The sequence below is a fragment of the Triplophysa rosa genome, linkage group LG10 (genome assembly GCF_024868665.1).
Source record: "Triplophysa rosa linkage group LG10, Trosa_1v2, whole genome shotgun sequence".
Classification (NCBI taxonomy): domain Eukaryota; kingdom Metazoa; phylum Chordata; class Actinopteri; order Cypriniformes; family Nemacheilidae; genus Triplophysa; species Triplophysa rosa.
In genome coordinates this window covers 23270909-23283604 of record NC_079899.1, presented here as the reverse complement: position 1 = coordinate 23283604, position 12696 = coordinate 23270909, and the positions used below count along the sequence as shown (strand labels likewise).

Genomic DNA, 12696 nt, shown 5'->3' with positions numbered 1-12696 from the left:
TTCACACACAACATATTTTATTCATAAACACATTTTGTCGAGGAATCTTTTGGGTTTCTTCATCTCATCTGTAATCCTATATCCGTCCTACAAACACGCCGTCACCTATGACTCCCAACATTACCGTTCTGACCGGCCCATCACCTTCACATCGCCTCTAACTGGCCCGTCCATCAGCTGCCCACCTCTGACACGATCTCTGAACCCACAGACGGATAACAAAGCCCTCCATTACAGCCCAATCCAGCTCGGCCTTGTTCCTTTTACTCTGCGTGCTGTTAAACTTGGGTCCGCACCCTCCCCGTTACCTCCCGACTCCCACGCCGAGCTCTCCGTGTCACTAAAATCTTCCTGGGCCTCCAGAACCTTCTGGCAGCTTCCCAGAACTGTGTGTGGTTTTGTTTTTAATCTGTTTTATAAGGCAATGCTGTAGGTGCCCCCAAACAATCCCTCACACATTTCACACCCATTTCCCCTCTGAACCGCTGACGGATGACACACATTTTTGACCCCCGAGAAACTGAGAAGCCTTTTAATTAAATAAGTGCGATCAAGTTCGCTTTGACCTCAAGCTACACTCATTTCTGAAGGATTTCAGAGGGATGTGAGGTGGAGAACAGGATCCGGTGAGGACTTTTCACTCAGCTGAAGTTCTGGCTGGGATTCAGCTTTAGTTTAAATTTCACTCGTGCTTCATTTATCATGGTTACATCGGAAGAGGTTAAAACTCAAGAGAGTTGTCATGTCAGCTGAAGACCAACACACGGTGGCACTTAAGATGACACATTAAAATGGGTGAATGTTATCGCATTAGAGAATAGAATCTAAAGAGGTCGAAAACCAAAATGGCCATACATACCTTTAAACAGTACACTCGAAAAACTGTTATGTTAAAAACAACACAATCCGTCTGATATCACGCGAATTCATAATTATTTTACGAGGCTTATTTGTGTGAATTCGTACGTTGTGAATCGTACAAAAATGTACGATAAGTAGAAAAACGCAATACTGAAGCCCCACCCCTAACCCCAACATCACTGGTGCGAAAGCAAATGGGCGATTCTAGCGTTATGGATGTGACGTGTAAGGGATAATGTACGGGCAGATGGTTGTTATCGCAGAAATAAGCCCCGACCGTGTGATCAGGTAAGAAGGGACTTATTTCGCAATAACAGCCGGCTACTTGCCACATGAGAAAAAAATAGACATGAAATGTGAATTTGAAATATTTTATTAGCTCATTTTTACCGAATGCAGACTTTCCGTGAGGAAAAGCCGTTTAATTTTGGTTTTAAGGTAAGAAACTACGTTCAAATGTCACGAACAGGCAATTTGGTTTAATCATTTGTAAATATTATGTCATATATGTTATCAAAAGACATATTTATATTTAATTTGTTAAAAAACCTGTCAAAATGATTTGCTGCATCCGGGTGACCGTGTGTTATTAGTTTTGAGAGGTTGTTATCTGGGAATAACCAACCTGCAAATGTCGCCACAGGCCAATCAGAATCAAGCATTCCAACGAACGTTATGGATGTGACATTTAAACGCTGAGAGAATGTATTTGTTACCAATATACTAAACCATTTGTTTAAATTTGACTAAACCCTTGTTGATAAGAGTTTCAACATCAGAAAAATATCAGTCTTTGCACAAGTTTTCCATTTTGAAAAAGAGAAATAAATATGGATGTGACAAAAAAAGGACATGGTTTTTGGGAGACGAAAAATTTTGCAGGATTTCTGTGTATTAAAATGCACAAAACTGAAGCAATAATACACAACAAATGGAGAAGGGATGACTCTTCATAGAAAATAAAATAGCTATCTTGAGCGTTATGGGCGTTATGGATGTGACAATCCTGCAAAGGGCATTTACCTGAAAATGAAAAATCATTCACTAAGAATAAAACAAATGCTTTGAATACTTGAAGAGAGACATCACATGGGTATTTGAACCACCAAAATGTTTATATCTGTGCTGTCAGTATAGTAGAAAGCTTTGGTAAAAACATAATTTGTTCATGGTAAGGTTGACGTTTTCACGGAATTGCCCAAATCGTACTAAAATGTACAAATGAGATTGTACAAATTCATATGAATTAGCCAAAATTAGCCACCTCCTAAAATAAAAAGTGTTGACTAAACACATCTAAGGAAGTGGCTAGTTAAAGACAACACATTGTGTGTTACTTTTAACTCAACCTTGTGTTGTCCCTTTTATTTATTTAACAGAAAACCAACACAAAACGACTCATAATGTGTTAAACAAACAAACATATGGTATCTAACATATTGTTATTAAAAGTTTAAATATTATATTTTAAGTGAAGTAAAAATGTAGTTAAAAATAGTAAAGTTGAAAATGCCAATATTTTATATAAAAGGCCTACTTTACATTTGTATTATATTAGCAGTATATAAAAATCAATCAATCAATTATAAATTAAAAGAATTGTTACAAATCAAAAGACCCAATTTGCAGATACTGTATAATGTAAACCAGCAACAAAATCTAAAAGCTATAGCCATAATGAATCAGCCTGAATTAGACAAAAATACAGGCATATGTGCACCCGTACCATTCAACCTGATATAATAGCAGGCATGTTTTTGGCTAAACTTCACAGAAATCTAAGATAATGTTTTCTCTGCAAGATACATTTGTCATTTCAGCTCTGCAGGCTATATGGTTCCATAAGGGTCCTTTAACATCCGAACATCTTTTCTCTTCAACAAAACTTGTAGTGGAAACAGGTTCTTTAGATTATGGATCATTATTTTTGTTGCATGTTTTGTAAAGGAAAGATGGCACAACAAATGTGTTATTTTGCTTAATAATGTTTTAACACATTTACTGTAAGTGATATTCCCAATATAGCACAGAGACATAGCCTTTTAAAATGAGAATTTGGAGCCAGAAGTAAACGGGCATGCATGGTACCGTATGTCAGTCTAGACGCCCCAGGCAAAGACTGCAGACTGTTCGAGTGATGAACTAAAGATGAACTTTTATCTGCCATTATATCGCCATCCGGCAGTAAGACAACAGCGATGTCTTTAAAGCAACTATCGTGACTAAGCTTGACTAGTCATTGCAGAAGAAACTAACCTACGGCCCTTAAAAAAAGTGAGCCACATTTAGAAATCGTACCCTTGTGGGCACGGAAATAAGAACGTTTTTCTTTTGCTCTTGCTTGCTTTCATGACTATTTTAAATCAATATTTATGCACCGTCACATTTCAAGAAGCAACAGAAATGATCAGGTCAGGTCAGATAGAGAAAGTGAATGTTTTTTGAAGACACATTGATTCACTGCAGTTATTTATATGGACATGTGACGCTCGCAGACAAAAAAAATGTGCATGTAAACCATGAACACGGTGCGACTCAGGTCCAAGGAATGCTCTTTGTTTACATGCGCAAAGCCTATTGCTGGTATTGAAAGGAACGCGCCTCACGGCAATAAATTACAAAGTACACAAACATTATTATACATAAAGGAAAAATTACTCATTGACTTTCAAACAAACAAGAGCTCCCCTGCAGTTCTGAATCTGTGTCAAAGCTCCAGTGCCCGTCTGAAGAAGAGAAACCTCAGATCTCAATGCCCTTGGCGGCTTAACCCGGCACTTAGGAATGTGCCGTCTTGCACTTCATTGGATTAACTGCTTAATGTACTAATTTACATAGTAATGACATTGCAACTTGTTTCTGTAACGGACCTGATCTGACATCTCAACCAGAGTGTTTGCCACCGGCCTTTGAAGGGATAGTTTACGTTACGTTTAAATTCTGTCGTCGTTTATTCACCCTCATGTTGTTTAAACTCTGTAAATGACCATTTCTTCAGTGGATCACAAAAGAAGATATTTTGAGAAATGTCTTAGTGGTTTTGTGTTCACAGAATGAAATCCAATGGGGTCCAGTGTTGTTTGGTTACCAGCGTTCTTCAAAATATCTTCTTTGTGTTGTGCAGAAGAAAGTCTAACAGGTTTGGAATGACATGAGGGTGAGTAAATGATGAAAGATTTATTATTTGTGGGTGAACTGTCCCTTTAAGTGTACCTCAAAAATAAATATTTTTGTGTTTGTACATTGCGCATAGGTCCAACTTCAATGTTTTGGTCAAAGGAAAACATCTGATGAACAGAAGATAGGGCTGTTCTATTAATCGCATCCAGAATAATAGTTTTTTCTTTACATAATATATGTCTGTGCATATTTATTTTGTATTTATAAAAACATGCATGCATATTAGGAAAGATATAAAAAAATAAATCAATGTTTTTTGTGTAATTGAAATAATTATTTAAATGTATATAAATATTAATATATACACTCCTGACTTTCCTGCTGATCAGCTGATGAACAGCCTGTTTGAGTTTAAATGAAGTTTTCAATAAATTGCCTCTGAGTTTTTGTTTCTTGCTCCTGTTTCTTGTTTTGGCATTTTGAAGCAGGAATTACAACCTGGTTACGATCCACCAGCGAGAAATGCGAATGCTTGTAATGTTTCCCCCGGAAACAGAAAAAAAAGATTTTGTTATGGAGTGTACATGCAAATATTTCCTAAATATATACATGTATGTGTACATGTATGCGTTTATAAATACAAAATAAATATGCACAGTGAACAGACATATATTATGTAAACACAACACTTTTAGGATGCGATTAATCACGATTAATGTTGAACAACCCTTACAGAAGATACAAGAACCATTTTAATATAACCAACTGTATCGGTTCATAATGCAAATCCTATAAATACACACAATTACAGAAACAAGCCAAGTAATGTGCCAGTAGGACTGAGAAGAACGTAATATTCCTTAATGTCAGAACAAAAGTTACACGCATGCATTTTCAACGTCTTACTCTTATAACACCTTAGCAACTATTAATGCTGCTGTAAGCAATTTCTGTGCCAGAGCCACAAATAAATCACAAAGAATAATGATAAAGATAGTTTCCAAACAGATCTACAAAACACTTTTTCATCTCCTGTTATATGGAAAAATACAGTAGGTGGTCCTGCCTGGGGACAAACCAAGAACATTTCCTCCAGACACTGTAAATTTAAGTGACGTCCCTGCCAAAACTCAACAGAAAAAACAGCACACAGAAAATTATAATTAATTAAAGGGAATTAAAGATGTATTTTCATGTAACGCATATAATGCATTTACAATGTATGAGCTACCAAACTGAGTTATTGACATGTGAGAATGCAAGTGCTTTCTGCTTCCAACACCTGTAAAGTATTTAAAGTGACAACTGCACTGCATATGTGACTTTAACTCCATAAACTTGATTTTGACAAAAAAAATCACATATATTGCAATACGCATATCAGACTCATCACAAACTCTGTGTTATCAAATCCCTGCGTGTGTCTAAGTTTCAAACTTAGTTCAAAGTGGAACGCCATACATAAATAATAAGATGCCGCAATGCTAATTTTACAATCAAATGAATTATAGTGAGAAGACCGGCTAAAAACAGCATGCGCTAATGAATCACTTTGCATATATTAAGTACTTCAGCAATTAAAACAATTCAGTGGCTCTCGCTAAACTGCTCGACTGATCCCCAAATAGAACCGGTACATAAACAAACGTCTGTTTATCTCTCAATAGCCAGCAGCACCCTCGGGTTAATATGCAATGCATGGAACGGCGTTCTGTTTCTCTGAAAACAATTTAGAAAGTTTCTCGAGGTAGCAGAATTTAATTTTCTTCACGTCGCCACAGTTGAGAAGTGATTGTAAGGGTGTTGAAGCTCTCCTCGGATGTGAAGTATCTATTATTGCTTTGTCAGGTGGTCGCCTTGCTTGGATCTCTTTCAAAAGCCTTTTGACGCTTGAAAGATGAGAGGAAGGGGGTGGGCCGGGTGGTCTGTACCATTTCTGATAATTGACTGTTCAGAAATCAGTCTCACGGTGAACGCGGGACGAGCCAATTCCAGGAATTATTCGGGGTCCCCGACAAGCCCAATAATGAACCTCGCGATTCTGAAGCGCAGAACAAAAGAGCATGACGGATCCCGAATCGAGCCGTAATGGAATGTCACGAAGCCCGATGACTCGCGCTGTCAGTTAAATAAAATCGTCCTCGTGCATCTTAGCCTTGTTTTGACTTGCAAAGATTTTCTGCCCAAATATTTGACGAATATATGATGCGAATTTGAAAGAAATGAAGATAGCATGTGCAGTGAGAGTAAATCAATGGGACAAATATGGCACGCTTATTGGTGGGGTCACTTATGTCATTTTAAAATATGATCACAAAACGCATTCGAAATAGATTAAGATTATCTCCCACAACCTACACAGATGAAAAACACACGCAATTATTTTTACGGGTGACAAGCTAAAAGAAAAAATACATACAAAATACTTTAACACAAGACATAACATTGGGGGTTTTGAAGACGAGGGAAAAGTCTTACAGTCTTACAGTAGCAGATATATTGGCTTAAATTAACCCTGGACGGAGACTAGAAAAAATCTCAAATCTCAGTCTGAAGGACATGCTATGAAAATGATCAAATTGAAATATTCCATCGTGCAATATTTATTTTTCTTCATGATGTGCATTCATCATGTTGCACAAACATCAGACGCTGAAGATCCACTTCCAACCATCAATCAGAATGTCAATTTCTTCTTTAAAGAGCCATTTTAGCTCCATGTTTCCTTTTCCCAGCCCTCCTTTGGCTTCATAAACATTAATCACACACAGAATAAAGTTAGAAAATAGAAATGCAACAGACAATCATTTGCATGAGCTGCCACTGGAAGTCTGGTGTAGTAGTAAAATACAGTAACAACCATATTCACGTTTTTTCATTTGAAAGGGAAGAGCTTATGGGTAATTTCACTTTCTCGGTCCCAATGCATGGAAAGGTCTGGTCTCTCTCTTTCTCTACAACGTGAATTTAGTGGAAACCACTGGAGGTCCACCACTACCGCAAATTGCGGGAATCTGAAGTCAAGAAACGTTTGTGTACAGCCTGGAGGTTTGTATTATTCTCAGCACTATGGGGAAAAAAACCTTTCGAAATGACTTTTCACACCATAGAAATCCAAAACCGAGAGAATGCCGAGACGCTCCTGCAGAAAATCCTCTGCTTTGCTTGTGCCGAAGAAAACATTTACATTTTCCCACAACCCATATTTTCACCAGACTCCTATAGTGGCCGCTGTGCAAATCACTAATACTGGTGTCATGCAAATTGATTTAGTGGTCTAGACGTTGGTGATGGATACCTTCCTGCGGTGGGCTCACCTGGGGTCTGCTCTTCCTTAAATTGGTCAATTTGTTCCATTTAGACACTAAAGAGCCGAATAAGCTTTTTCACAGTGGATAAAAGCTACAGATGAGGTTGTTTATTGGACTAGTAGGGTGTTAAACTGATGTACAGTTTGCACACTGTGTGTTTTGGACTTTAGACAGAACAACATTAGAAAAATCATTCATGCTGTACTAATGTACTAGTGTACTAGTACCTCATAAATATGCAAACAAGAACATTATGGTTAAAGTATGAGCAGTGTAAAACATGGACCAGCATAACCCTGAATTATGTTGACCCAGAGTTAACAATTTCTAGTTTAAAAGCCCATAAATATTTAAACAATGTATAAGAATGCATACCAAAGCTTACTTAAGACTCGTTTTAAATAAATGAGCAGAAACAAAACGTTAAAGGGACAGTTCACCCAAAAATAAAAATTCTGTCATCATTTACTCACCCTCCAGTTACAAAACTGTAAACATTTCTTTGTTCTGATGAACACAGCGAATGATGCTTGCAACCAAACAGTTCTTGGCCACCATTGACTATTATTTTGAATTGCTTTGTAAATGTCTTTGTTCTGTTGAACATAAAAGAAGATATTTTGAAGAATGTAGGAAAGCAAACAGTTCTGGGTACCATTGTAATTTTTCCTACTATGGTGGTCAAAATTTAAAACATTAAGTTCAAGTGACTTGTAAAGCCAATTTGATTGTACTTGTAATTTAAGGCAACAAATGTAATTTATATGTCATGTAAATGTAATGGTAAAAAGGAATGACTTACAGTTTAATGGGAAAAACTGGCTCACACTAGCTTATATAAACTAAAAGCTGCACTTGTCTGTTTTTGGTGTTCAGACAAGAGTAAGTCTATGTGAGTCATAGTTATAATGGGAATTTTACAGATATGAGAGAAAGAGATGAAGGTGTATTCCACTGAGATCTCTTTAACAGGAAATCTACACACTTACTTGTACGGCTCGAGAGCTCGACTGCCATACTCCAGCGCTCTCTCATAATCATCCAAACTGATGCAGGCATCCGTGGCCAGATCCAGCAGTCTGAGCACATAGATGTTCTTGTCTGGAACAACATCTGCATATCTGTGTAGAAGAGTCTGGCTCTCTTTCAACAATGCCTCCCAATCTTATTACATGCGGTTAAGGACACAATTAAAAAGAGGCAGGAATGAAACTTAACTACATTTATCATTTATGATGCGAAACTATTTAAAAAAAGAAGCTAAAATGATTCTTCAAGACAACCAGCATACTCTTTACATCAAAACTAGTTGACCAGGAAATCATCACGGTTAGGCTAATAGGCTAGTTAAAGGGATAGTTCACCCGAAAATGAAAATTCCGTCAACATTTACTCACCCTCTTGTCATTTCAAACCTGCATGACTTTCTTTCTTCAGCAGAACACAAAAGAAGATATTTTGAAGAATGTTGGTAAACAAACAACGGCCGTATCCATTGGTTTTGTATACATACAACAGAAGTATATTCTTCAAAATATCTTCTTTTGTGATCTGCAGAAGGAAGAAAGCCATGGTTTGAAATGACAAGAGGGTGAGTAAATGATGATAGAATTTAACCAGCATCTGATGGTCTCTAGTACAACACTATATGCTTATGTTTTTAGCAGCGAGACAACCAGCACTTTCATTGATACCTCAGACTGATGCGAGTTACACAGAGCTGACAGTTTTACCCTCACACCTTTGACTTTCATCTCATGATCTGACAACAGTGTTTGTGGGGCAAAGCAAGAGTCTAACAGATGATACAAGAGCAAAAGAGCTACAGGCTAGTTTGCTTCACCCTGCTGAACCCTGCAAGACAACATTCACACAAACCACAGCAGGAATAAAAAAGTGATGCAGTACATCACCCACCCAGTGTCAGGCAATGTAAAGGATACGCTGCTCTGACTGAAGCTGCTGCAGGTGAGGGATGGAGTCTCTCACGGCCATCCATGCAGACTTCTCTCCCGCCAGCATTTCACAGTCCTGTTCAGACAACAATACAACGTCAGTTTATGATTAATGACTTATTCCATTATGATATGCTTTGACAATAGTGGCGGTATGTTTTAGGGGCTTTTTTAAATAAATTGCCTTTCTTAACAAATGTACGTTTTTGTACAATTCACTTTGAAAAAATGTATACAAAATATCCATCTTGTCTACTAGTTGCAGATTCCCATGAGGTCAGGCTGAAAATCAGAAATTGAATAAAGGTATGCATTTGCAAATCAATATATCTTGACCGGTCAAGCCCGAGTGTGCATCATCTGTTCGCTATTTATAAAAAATGCATTCGCTTTACATTCTCTGACACACGTGCAGTTTCTGAAGCGAGTCATAAAAAACTGCTTGGCAAAAACAAGACAGTCGAAATGTGTTAGCAATGTAAATGTTAGCATGGTCAATTTAATATACATTTGATTTAAAAAAGTAAATATTGGTTATTTATGTTTTAATATAAAATTCATACATTTATTGCAAAATAATAGAATAAGGGTGCACAATATTGAAATCGCACATGAATGCCACCACAAAGTCGTAAGAAAGGAAAACTGGATTTTCTTTCAATCCTGAGTTGTTTCTAATCTTATTCTAACCAAATTCACTTCGAAGTATGCACTCATTTGATGTCGTACTTAAAGTGACAGTTCACCCAAAAATACCAATTCTGTCATCGTTTACTCACCCTCATTTCAAACCCGTATGACTTTCTTTCTTCCGCACAACACAAAATAAGATATCCTGAAGAATGTTGTTAACTGACCCCATTGACTTGCACTGGTTTTGTGTCCATACAATAGACGTTACTGGGGTCCAGTGCTGTTCGGTTATCAACTTTCTTCAAAATATCTTCTTTTGTGTTCTGCGGAAGGAAGGAAGTCAAAAGGGTTTGAAATGACAAGAGGGTGAGTAAATGATGAGACATTTCTTTGACTTCCCAACTCAAACATACAAAACTCCTGTAAGGACTTAACACACCATAATTTAATATAATAATACAACACAATTTACGCTGTTCATATACAGTAGTATACTTAACACTGTACCACCGGTGCTTTAAAATGCTATCTAGATAGGCAGCTTACAAGGAAACACTAAAGTTCTTACTTCGTGTTCAAGTTCAAGTTGGTAGGTGTGGTGCACTGAGCACATAAATGATGAAGGATGATGAGAGGGGTGTTTGTCTGTCTGTGAGGCTTCGAACATCAAAGTCCTCCGCACCATCAACAGAACAAAAAAACATTAAAAGAAGAACGAGAGATGCTGCGAGGATTATGGGGCTGTTTCGAGAGCCGTGAGGTACATGAGGATGGATGGTGATGGTAAGCCAACTTTATTTCAGGAAAAGTGACAATGCTGGGTTGCTTTGGACTGATCACTGGCAGGCGCTCAAATCCCTGCGGAAACACTTATGTGTGTGTGTGTTCGTGTGGCCCCGGGGCATACATGTATCAGTGCCTTTGAGACATCAAAGGTGTGTAATGCGTCAGAGGTGAGCAGCCGCAACACTGACAACACACGCACACACTTGTACACGCACATGCACACACATACAGAAGCAGAATCAATCTGAGCTCTTTTGCAGAACTGCTTTGACCCAAATAGCAGTTTTTCACGATGCCAATTGCAGTGATTTGAAAAATAATGCCGCGGTTAGACTAGACTTGCCGACCGAAATTCCTCGGACGGTGCTGCGAAAATGGGCGGGAGCGATTCCTCCATCTTTTACATTTCTGTACCGAGAGGTCACACTGTGATGCTTTGATCTTCTATTGGTCTTCTAATTCGCAGGTCAGAGTTCACCAAACCTGAACTTTGCTATCCAGCGAAATGCGAAATATCTTCGGACAGCTGCGTTTCCGGTCTGACGCATTCGTATGCGTATGAATGGAAGTCAATGGAACGAAAAGTCAAGTGTGACCACGGCGTAACTCTTGAAAAATATTTTCCTGTGCCATGGTTCAGAAATACCACGTACACCATAATGATAAGTATAATATTCATATACTACATTGTTTAAGCTAATTGTAGTGTTGTCTCTGTCATGAGTATCTTTGACATCTAAAACATTATTTCGCACACATAAGGAGAGGGACTGTGTAATTGGTCTTAGCAACATTTTTGGCAGGTGTTCTGATTCAAGACAACGTACCAGAAAGTGAGAGCACATTTGGTGCTAAAAAAATTTTAAGGTTCTGGATTTTAAGTTCTGGGGATGAGAGAGGTCAAAATGAATATATGTATGAATTGGGGTAAATGGAGAAGCAGATTTGTATGCCACACAAAACTCGCTTCATCTGATTTGACATGATAGCATGTAAGAAAGAAGTATTCAACGGATCCAAATCGTAGCACTGTGGACAATTTTTTATTATTCAGCCAAAGTAATCGAATCCAAAAATGCAACCCCCTTCACCACAAGCTGTACAATATTTGTCCTGTTATGTGTTTTCGTTCAGGACGCTGAGTGCATGCGAAACATCCAAGCTGTATGAATGATTTAGCAGCAATAGTTTAAGCCTTCCAAAATGCGAGAGAGACGAGTATGTCACGAGAGGCCAAAACCCTGCAAGCCATTTGCCAGCGAGCTACTGTATCTTCATGAACTGACCCAAATCCACGGCTTTAACTGCAGAGAAAACTTACAACAACAGGAAATGACATCACTCATTTCTGCTTATATTTATGCATTTCAAAGATGCTTTCATTACATTATATTTTGTCTGACATGTGTTGCCTGGGAGTCAAACCCATGGCATTTGCATTGCGAACATGATGCTCCATCAATTTGGCTACAGCAGTGGTTCTCAACTAAGCCGAGTTTAGCCCCAACTCTGATATAATACACCTGAACAAGCTAATCAGCGTCTTTAGGAATAGATGCAGGAAAATGGATCTCGCGGGCCAAAGTTGAGAACCACTGGGGTACAGGAACAATTTCTGGTCAACAAACAAAATATGGTCAATGTGGCAAAACATGACCAGGTCATCTTCAACTTGGTGGTTTTAACAAACAGAAAACAAACAATCCTCAAACCTGTTCTCTAGTGGACTTAGATTTTAACTTCTGCATATTCTGGATAAACCTAAACCTTTCAAATGTCCTTGAAGCATCAAATTAATTTTCTACTGTAATTGCTTCTTGCACAAGTCGCAAACACTTCGATATATGCTTCTTCTATTTAATAAAAAAGCCATTTTCCTGTTAGAGCGAACAGACTAATTATAGGGACAAAGCTATGCATCAATCTGTAGACTGCAGACTGTAGTTCAGACTTTGTTTATTATTGAGCAAATTCAATAATTATGCAATTCAATACTGTAATGATTAAAGAGCACAGAGTTCAAAAAGACG

At 37.9% G+C, this 12696-nt stretch overlaps 1 protein-coding gene across 1 annotated transcript in view; it reads right to left on the bottom strand.

The window, feature by feature from the left end:
- The window catches only part of smyd3 (SET and MYND domain containing 3), a 128067-nt gene that overhangs the window by 9723 nt on the left and 105648 nt on the right, over positions 1–12696 (bottom strand). Inside the window, exons 9-10 of the mRNA XM_057343314.1 lie at positions 9236–9323; positions 8282–8456 (exon numbers count right to left, since the gene is read on the bottom strand). Coding sequence (XP_057199297.1) covers positions 8282–8456; positions 9236–9323 — 263 coding nt within the window. The remainder of the gene's footprint in view (positions 1–8281; positions 8457–9235; positions 9324–12696) is intronic.